The sequence below is a fragment of the Chelmon rostratus genome, chromosome 3, assembly GCF_017976325.1.
Source record: "Chelmon rostratus isolate fCheRos1 chromosome 3, fCheRos1.pri, whole genome shotgun sequence".
NCBI classification, from domain to species: domain Eukaryota; kingdom Metazoa; phylum Chordata; class Actinopteri; order Chaetodontiformes; family Chaetodontidae; genus Chelmon; species Chelmon rostratus.
In genome coordinates, this window is record NC_055660.1 from 21783050 (window position 1) to 21792746 (window position 9697).

The following is a 9697-nucleotide window of genomic DNA, read 5'->3' on the forward strand; positions in this document are numbered from 1 at the left end:
GCATCACTTCTTCATGCCAATGCTCTATGAACATTGGTGCTGTATTGTTGTGTGTCACATACTGTAGCTCCCTGTTGTCATCAGTTTAACCATCGGTCTGGGCTGTTAATAGCTAGAATTCAAATGATCACATCACATTGGCTTCCATCACAATCTTGACTTCATTAACACGCTAGAATGAATGTTTACGCTGATGCTTTCGTACTAACGTCTGCCAGTGGAAAGCCAAACTAAAACATATTTGTCAGTTGTCAAACCTGTGCTCTTCTGTGTTTTTACACATTGTTTTTGATGCTGTTGCTGTTATTTTACACCACAGAGTGGACTGTTATCTTTCTCAGTAATAAGAGGAACTGGGCTTCATTGGAACTCTGTTACATCACATATATCTCAAAAGTGCACATTAAGCACACTTCTGCCCACTTCTGTTTTTATTTCTATTTTTAATACAGTTTGTTCTCTAGCTACTCATTCCCTTTTTGTATCTGTTTAGATTTGTTTTCATTTTGATTTATAGGTATATAACTAATAATAATATAAGGGATTAGTTTTTCCCATTTTTAGAATATTTGTTGCTATGCCCCATCCTTTAGCCTTTTTCTCCTAATTCCTCCCAAGGAGTGTTATCTTATCTTATCATATCTTGTAATAAGGCAGGGTCGTTGCTAGTAATATGTCGCATGAGGGGGGCACAGGGATCATGCAGAGTACTGCACAAACTATCGTTGGAGAGTTAAGAGCAAAGAGAGGAGATTCTTGTGGTGTCTCAACATAACAAAAACCAAATCCAGAGCTCATCTGTCACATACCTGATGTACATTCGCCTCTCAAACATGACCACAGATGTATGCAGATTCAAACACATGACAATGAACAACCTTTAGAAATGTTTTTTTTTTTTTTGCCTGGTTCAATATTGCATCCCTGTTAATATCATATCTGCTGTTTGTGTGCTTTTTGGAAATAATGCAAAGGTGATAACTGGAGAAAATAACAACATGTCCAATGAGTATGAAAAGCTGCTCCTGTGGAAAGGCTATCTTATATTAATGTACTTATAGTGACCCTATAAACTATTTCTCACAGGCAAGGTTTTACCCACTATTTCATTTTATAGCTGTTCTTTTGCTGACATCTGTACAGAGTTTTGAGAGATGGTTCAGGAGGATGTGAGTGTGTTGGCCAAGCAAAAACTTCTGACTGAGTTTTGAGAAGAGTTCCAGTTCTGGCGGCCTAGAGATTAAGAAACTATGAATCACAACTTTCCCAGCTCATGTCCCCCTGTGAACCTTTGGCATGTAGTTCCCCATTTCTCTCTTTCTTCTTTCTTTCCCCTCATTTCCTGTCATCCCTCTATTCTCCACTGTGATATAAAGGCAGAAAAAGCAGAAAAAGATAGTAGAGGTCCAAAAACTGGATGAAAGCAGTTTGAATTATTTTGCTGAAACCTGCTTCTGTCTGACAGAGTGGTGCTGTGTGAGGTCCAACAGACTGAGCGGCATTGTGGGACGTCCAGTAACTATGAAGTGTGCCTATCCACCACAACACAGGAATAACAGGAAGTTCCTCTGCAAAGGAGACCACCGCGACAACTGCGCAGACATAGTGAGGAGCCAAAGCAGGTTCACGCTGCAGGATGACATCTCTTTCAGCTTTTTCTTGGTGACGATCACAGAGCTGGAAGCAGGTGATGCTGGGACGTACTGGTGTGGTTCAGACTCACAGTGGAGTCCTGGAAACTACATCAAGATTCAGCTGTCAGTAGGTAATACAGCTCACTGTGTCACAAAGTCTGAAACGATGGGAATTCAAATCATATCAAAGCTGCCTGTATATCCCATCACAGACATGGTGCACAGTGTTTTGAAACATCACTTGACGACATTGTTTCAATCCAAACTCTTCATCAAATTACAGATGAACTGAAAGTTCAGTTTGCAGAGTGTGTGGTTAGAAGCTGTAATGTTTACATTGTTCAACACTGTAGATTAGCATTCTAACAACTGCTAATTAGCATGTCATTAGTTTTGCAGGCATTTGATCATGAATCAAAGGTAAAGAAGCTAATTGCAAATGTAACCTGATGATGGCGCTAGATGAAAAATGTATTTTTGATTATTAAAGTTATTTGATTTTATCCTGAGGGGAACATCAATGTCTGCAAAATTGCATCAGCGTCAAAGTGGCACCAGAGATAAAGTCACAGGGATCATCATAATGATCAGGATACATCATCTGTTAACCATAAATGTGTGTATGAAATGTGTCAATCCATGCAGCAGATTCTGAGATATTCACAGCACAAGTGATCTTTTTGACTTGCTGGCTCTGAGAACCATGAACATCTGTAGTAAATATCAGGTCAATCCATTCAATAGTTGTTGTGGTATTTCAGTCTGGACCAAGTTGGTGGACTAGGCCAGCTGACCAGCTGTCCCCAGAGGCCTGCTGCTAGCCTGAGTCACTCAGCATGTGTTTGCTGAATGTACTGAGAAACCTTTTCTCTGACAGTCTTTCCACAGCAGACCAGCACTGTGATGCCTCCCACCACTAAACCTGCCATCTCACAATCAACACATGTGCCACTCAAACATGTTCACGGTACGAGTGTGTGTGTGTGTGTGTGCACATGTGGTGAACAAACAGTTATGTTAAAACACACACTGGCCATGACATTAATACATCAAATGTGTTGAGGCCACATTTCAGATTTCTGGTGCTGCTTCTTTGAAATTGTGATGAGACGTGTGAGACACGTGCTGCTGATGTGTGTTTTGAGGAAGTTTTGGTTTTTTTATGTCCAGATGCAGCACTGTTTTACCCTGTGGTTTTCACTGTGCCCGCTGTGCTGCTCATATTGACATCTGCCCTGGTCATAGTTTATAAATACAAATGCTGCAAAGCGCAAGGTATGTTTTACAGAACAAATGCGTGCAACATGCAAACACATACACACACATACGCACGCAGACAAATGGAGTAACCATTTCTTATGCTGCATGTTTGCAGGAGCTAGAGCCAACATGAACAGAAACCAAAGCAAGGCTGCAGAAGCAGAGGAAGTGACGAGTGTCGAAGATGTAAGTAAAAATAAACACCCAAAGCCTTGCTAGTGGACGCAAGAGGCTGCAATGTTCATGACTCTCCACATGACAAACATGAAGGACAGAACGATTAACTGATGGTTTGTTTATAGGGTGGCACTACTGGGAGGGGGTGGGATCACCAAAATAAAATAAAAAAATTCGTGGAAAGGTCAGGTGGTCTCCAAAAACATGAAAATTATTTCCAAGGTTCCCAAGAATGTTGACAGCAAAATGCATGCCAGGTTTTCATTGATTACATTTTTAGCCAGGTTAGCAGCATCACTTTTTAAAAGACATTCATGGTCTCAAATGGGTGAATCCTGGTAAACTTGATTCACAGACCTTTATGATACTTTGGTTTCTGACCAAATACCTGCAACGCTAGTAACATTCCCATCAGCCTCAGCTCTACTTTATGTTTAGTGCTAATTAGTGAATGCTAGCATGCTAAGATACTAAAGTAAGTTTGTGAATATGTACTTGCTAAACAGCAGCATTTTAGCACGTCATTGTGGGCATGTTAGCATGCTGACATTAGCATTTAGCGTACAACAGCACTGTAGAGCCTCACAGTGCTGCAGGGCATGGCTGTCTCTCTCTTCAGTGGCCGTTCTTCTTGGACACTGAATACTTTGAACCAGTTTCACAGAGTGTGACCTGACGATGCAAAGACGTGTTGCTCTGGACCAAAGTGCAAATGATTAACTAATCTGTTCAGGCTCTGTTAAGTGTAGTTTTTAATCATTACTCATAAGTGGATTTCAGACGTTGAGCTTAATGGCATAAATTGTTTTCTGCGTAACGCTGCCCTCTTATCTACTCATTTATGTTGATTTTTTCAATTTTTTTTTCAGACTTATGAAAATCAAGACGTTGTGAGGTCAATGAAGCGAACCTCCAAACTGCAGCGCACCAGTGACCACTATGAAGACGTAGGCGAAGACGAACAAGACAGTGTGTACCAAAACTTCACCACAACAGAAGAGATCTACTGCAATCAAATGTACATTTCAGCCAAAAGATGAGCAGCATGAATGTCTGTGATAACACCTTGTTTGTTCTGTCTCAGTTAACATCTGAACAACACATATTCATGTCCCTCTGAGGTCCAACTGTGGTCCAACCTTTTTATTGTGTGGCTGACAACTACAGGAATATGATTATTTGTACAGATTTGCTTTTACCTTTCCACTTATAAGAAATAGAGGCCAACCATTTAGCTAAAAATAACATGTATATATAACATGTATATACTGTATGTACATTCAGTAAAAGTGAATGATTAAACAAAAGCCAGAAAGCCAGACTTTACAGACCAGTCTTTATTGGAACAACTCATTAGTATTGTTTTTTTTGCTCTATATAAATGGGATATAAAATTAATGTCAGCACACTGTGAGTCGCTGTCATTTCTACACATCTGACATACTCAAACACTCAAACACTGTTAAGATAAAGAGTATATAAATAGCTAAAACTAGCTCCACCTCAACCAGCTGCAGCAGTTACACATTGATGCATTAGTGCTAACAAAGTAATCATATCAACTAGAATACTTGAGGCCAGTGTGAGAAAGGATTTTTAATGCTTTAAGTATATTTTCCTGATAGTAAACCTGGCATGAAGTAGCCTAACAAACAAGTCTTAAGCAAGTGATATATCAGAAAGAAAGAGACAGAGAAGGATGGAGCGTATATACTCAGAAAGAACTTATTGGATGAGTAAGAGCTCTGAGAAGTTATTTCTTGAAGTGATTTTTGAAGATAAAGGAGGTTTCTGCTGACTGATTTGAGTTCAGTGATCCTTCCCACACCAGGGTCATACAGGAGAGGAGCTATAGTGGATGTTACACTGATAACATTTCCAAGTGGTAGCATGTATAGGTTAAAAAGGGTTGGACCTAAAATTGACCCCTGGGGAACACCGCATTTCATTTGATAAAAACTAGATGTGTGTTCACCCATGCTGACACAGAATTTCCTGTCTGTGAGATAAGATTTGAACCAGTTAAAAACAGTACCAGAGATGCCAATTAAATTACGGAGTCTATTTAAAAGAATGGTATGATCGACTGTGTCAACAAGGCATTCACATCTAAAAGCACTAAGTCAGATGGCATTTTTGTGTCCATGTTTGACCTGATGACATTTTCACTAATGCTATCTCTGTGCTGTGATATTTTCTAAATTTGATTAATGATGGTCAGTAGATCATCTTTTAAAAACCTATGTCTTTAAAAAGTGGGGTCTTAAAGGCAGGTCGCTGAACTTAACTGGGAGACAGCCTTCTCAAGCATTTCAGCATCCACCAGGACAAACCTCTCCAGTGTTTCCTCATTTAAAATATGGGATCTAATAGTGTCTATTTTGCTTCTGAAGTGGACTGCAAGATCTTCACATGAAAGGTTTGGTTCAAGAGGTTGGTTAAAAACAGGGTTGATTAAATGGTCAGTGGTTGAATCACTGAAGTGGCTTCAGCTCATTTGATAATGAGTCACCTGAGCCTGAGCTGCTCCAGCCAACAAGTGTAACCAGGTAACACCAAACAAACCCAGACCTGACCTGCCGAGACAACTTAGCCCCACTGACGCTGCTTTTTATTTAATCTGCTTTATCTGTTGTTGCACCTGCCAGAAAATGAGCTCCGAGGTTTTAGTGTCGAGGCCGCGCTATGACAGCAGAGCTGTGGCTCAGGGGGTCCCGCAGGAAGAGCCTCACGTCCAGCCGGAGGTCCCGCAGCCGTCCTCAGGCTCATCCACAGCGGGGTACCGCTCGGCTAAATACACTCCTGCCGAGTGGTTCTCCAACTACCGCAGCATCCTCCAGCAGGCCGGCACCGACAGCCGCGCAGCCCGGAGCATCCAGCGAGAGTCCAGAGCTCTGAACCAGGACACCGTGGAAGACACTCTGAAGAGCCAGGCCGACGGGACGCGTCTTCTGGGAGAGAGGCTACAAGAGATCCACTACTGGAAGTCTGAGCTGCAGCGGCACATCGAGCGGCTGCTGGCCGACACGGAGTCGCTGCTGGCGCTGAAGAAGAGGCTGGAGAAGGCGCTGGACGCCACCGAGACTCCGTACGCCATCTCCACCGATAATCTGAGCTGCAGGGCCAGAAGACTGGGGCCAGACCTGGTCCGGGACAGCGTGGAGGAGGAGCTGTTGAAGGTGACCACTGGCTTTATTATACGGTTTAAGTTCTGTACAGTCAAACTTTGTTTGAAAGCCTATTCACTGACTCAAACATGAATATAAAGGGAAATTTAAGTTGTTAATAGTCAGTGTTAATAAATAAAGACATACAATAATAATCAGCCTAATTTATAATTAATAAGATAAAGAATATACAGCAAATATTTTCGCAGAATAAATGACAGTTTTTTTTATGAATAGTCAGTTTATGTAGTAAGGTTAGCAATATGATCAAGTTAATAATGATACACTGATTAACATGTTGACTCACTGATTCATCTCATTAATGGGATATTCTGAGAACAGACATGTCAACACTTATTAATGAAATTCTACTTTAAAATGGGAGGAACACTTTCACTTGTTTCCGATGATTTACAGACCAAATGATTCATCAATTAATTAGAAAAAAAATAAATGAAAGTTATCATTAGTTGCAGCTCTATGAACTGATGATTCAGCTGTGCTCTCGCAGTAATATTCTCGTACTGAAGCGTCACATAGTGGATTCAGTGTGACAGCAAAGCAGCACCAGCAGAGGGCTCAGTGTGACCCACGGTAACATGAAGTGTGACTGTGTGTTTCGGAGGAAGTGGACTTGATCAGGAGCGTCCAGGCTCTTCTGAAGAGGACCACAGCTCAGGTTGTCAGTCAGATCAAGTGAGTGTCAAAACCTGCAAGTAAAAACTCCGGTTCATTGTGAAGATCTCACATCAGAGAAATGAGTCATCGTCCTCTGGTGTGTGTGTGTGTGTATGTCAGGATGAACAGAGAGGCCAAGCAGACTTTGGAGTTGGACTGGTCTGATAAGTACCAGGCCTACAACTTTGATGACCACAGTGGAAGATACAGCAACACGAGCCCAGACACAAAGCATCACGCCAGCTCAGCCGCCGTGCAGGACCAGTGAGTGTGTGGTTTTTTTCAAAACTTACAAACACATCACATCAGTTAAACATTGAACGGGAAACAGTCTTTAATATCATTTGTCCTCTGGTCTGCTGCAGGGTGTGTAACTGCACATCGTGGACAAAGTTTACACAGGACAACCTGTCCAAGGCCCTGCAGGAAGAACAGACCACCAACAGCCTCAGGTCAGAACCGCGTTCAGCTCTGAGCGATGCAGGCTAAATACGTGACGCATTAGTGAAAGCTTTCAGTGAACGTAGTGGTGCCGTTTGTGTGTGTCAGACTGCTGGTGGAGCGAGTGCTGCAGGACACCACCGAGGATCTGAGAGCCCAGAGCTCCAGCGTGGACCGGGCCTTCAGCCAGCGCTGCGCGGAGCTGATCGAGGCCAAGACCCAGCTGGAGATGAAGCTCGCACAGGTAGACAGACAGACTGACAAACAGGAAGTATTCAGATCCGTTGCTTAAGTAAAAGTACAAATATCACACTGTGAAAATACACGTTAAAGTCCTGCATTGGAAAAAGTGTCGACGTGTGACTCTTATTGTATCATCAGACTGTCATGACTGATGCTTTCAGTCTGAGCAGCTGTTGCAGCTGGTTGAGGTGGAGCTGATTTTTAACTATTTTATGAAGAACTGAAACTAATGATTTCCCTTATAGATTAATTTTGTTCCCAAATAATCAATTTCATTGATTGTTTGGTTTATAAAACTTCAAATAGTCACACTTTCAAAATGTTTGTTTTGTCAAGTAGTTCAAACCTTAAAATGGTTAAAAAGAAATAAAACAGATGAACTAAGTACTTAAGTGCAGTACTTGAGTAAATCTACTTAGTTACATTCCACCACTGCCGACAAAGTGGCTGACTGATAATCTATTGTACGATGACGTGTGCAGATCTTGGAGCAGATTGGGGCCCAGGAGAGGAACATCGTGGCTCTACAGCAGGCCATCCACAACAAAGAGGCTCCACTGAGAGTAGCTCAGTCCAGACTTTACCTCCGCTCCCTCAGACCCAACATGGAGCTCTGCAGAGACCAACCCCAGCTCAGGTACCGCCGGTCCCGTCTTATTCTATCGCTTTCCCTCCGCTCTCTCTCTCTTCATTTTCTTTGCTTCCTGTGTCTGTAGTTTGGAAGGGGAGGTGAGGCAGATCGATGCCAGTCTGAGGTCCCTGCACCAGCAGCTGAGTGAGGCCAGAGGCTCCCTGGCCCACCTGGAGGAGTCACGCGTTACCCTTGAGAAGGACATAAACTGTAAAACCCACTCGCTGTTCATCGAGAGGGACAAGTGCATGACTCACCGTAAACGATACCCCACGATCTCCACGCTGTCAGGATACTGAAGACGCTGACTCAGAGCGTTTGTGTGGAATTTCCTTTGTTTTTCTATTTTTCTAAGTTTAAAATCCTGGATTGTTTTGCCTCTTTGTTGTGCTGTGCTGTAGGGATCAATAAGATATTATGTGAAACTCAGTGGTAAAGAACATATTTAATAGCATTTCATTTCATCAAGTGATTAAAAACTTAAAGCTAATGACAGTGTGCCTAAATCATTTTCACATCCCCCTGCTGTGTTGCTTCAATGCTTAATGATCTCCATATACACTGGGGCTAATAATTCTCTTTACTTTTTCACTTTTGGTTAAAAAAAAAAGCAATTATCCAAAGTTGCGTACAAAGAGTGTGTTACATCAGCTGTTAATCCAACTCCACAAGCAATCAATAATTGCATAAGCGTAAAAACCAAAGTGTAAAAGAGGAGTAAAAGCAATAAATTTAAGTACAACATACAGCTTAAATGCATGCTGTACATCAACAATTTGCATCTGTGTCTCTGGGTCGTGTACTGATTGTTAATGTGCAGCAGTTTTTTCTCAGTGTCACATATGTGTTATCATTGTAAAGATGTGTTATTAATTTATTTGTCTTTTGCCTGTCTACTCCATCTGTATCTGTCATGCAATGTGTGTAATGTGAAGATTTGCTCCACTAGAGGGAGCTGTTGAGCTTCAGGAACTCATCTCCTGTCACATCTGATGACAGTGAGCTGCCTTCTCAGCAAAGGCAGCATAAAAATCTAGTATAGAATACTTGATATGTAAACGTTCAAATCACTCACATATTAAGATTTTACAGTACCTTTCATATTTGTGGCACAGATATTGATTTGTACATGAAATTAGTTTTAAAGACCAGCTATCCATTCATGTTTTCTCTGAAGAAGAAGGTAGAGATGAATAAAGTATTCCAACAAAATATAATCAACGTGATCAAATGACATAATTTACTGTGGCTTTTTCTTTACATTAAATATTGAAGTTGGGTTCATTGAGCGTTAAAGCACTTCGGCCTCAGCTTTAGCAATATCTGCTCTTCTACGTTTCAGCATGGAGCCACCGTCCGTCTCTATTCTTAGAGAGAGCTCCCTTCGAGTGAGGAGGTGCCACGACTGAGGATGTTATGAAACTGAACTTTATGCAAAGAGAAAGAGTTCAGACAGGCAGCTCTGG

General features: G+C 41.7%; 2 protein-coding genes across 2 annotated transcripts; both read left to right on the forward strand.

Annotated features, from left to right (window-relative positions):
• Positions 1-11: 11 nt before the first annotated feature.
• On the forward strand, positions 12-4449 carry LOC121604805 (CMRF35-like molecule 6). Its single transcript, XM_041934414.1, has 5 exons — positions 12-1765; positions 2512-2601; positions 2805-2909; positions 3010-3080; positions 3941-4449. Exons 1-5 carry the CDS (start codon positions 1522-1524, stop codon positions 4109-4111), a joined length of 681 nt encoding a protein of 226 aa, XP_041790348.1. The 5' UTR covers positions 12-1521; the 3' UTR covers positions 4112-4449.
• A 1273-nt stretch (positions 4450-5722) lies between these two features.
• tekt4 (tektin 4) lies at positions 5723-8530 on the forward strand. Its single transcript, XM_041966719.1, has 7 exons — positions 5723-6250; positions 6864-6934; positions 7037-7180; positions 7282-7368; positions 7466-7601; positions 8083-8237; positions 8317-8530. The coding sequence occupies exons 1-7, from the start codon at positions 5723-5725 to the stop codon at positions 8528-8530; spliced, it is 1335 nt and encodes a 444-aa protein (XP_041822653.1).
• Positions 8531-9697: the final 1167 nt, after the last annotated feature.

Coding starts and splice junctions, on each gene's coding strand:
- LOC121604805 (XM_041934414.1), top strand. CDS start 1,522: ATGAAGTGTGCCTATCCACCACAACACAGGAATAACAGGAAGTTCCTC. Junction 2,602..2,804: donor GCCACTCAAACATGTTCACG/GTACGAGTGTGT, acceptor TTTTATGTCCAG/ATGCAGCACTGTTTTACCCT. Junction 3,081..3,940: donor AAGTGACGAGTGTCGAAGAT/GTAAGTAAAAAT, acceptor TTTTTTTTTCAG/ACTTATGAAAATCAAGACGT.
- tekt4 (XM_041966719.1), top strand. CDS start 5,723: ATGAGCTCCGAGGTTTTAGTGTCGAGGCCGCGCTATGACAGCAGAGCT. Junction 7,602..8,082: donor TGGAGATGAAGCTCGCACAG/GTAGACAGACAG, acceptor TGACGTGTGCAG/ATCTTGGAGCAGATTGGGGC. Junction 8,238..8,316: donor AGAGACCAACCCCAGCTCAG/GTACCGCCGGTC, acceptor CTGTGTCTGTAG/TTTGGAAGGGGAGGTGAGGC.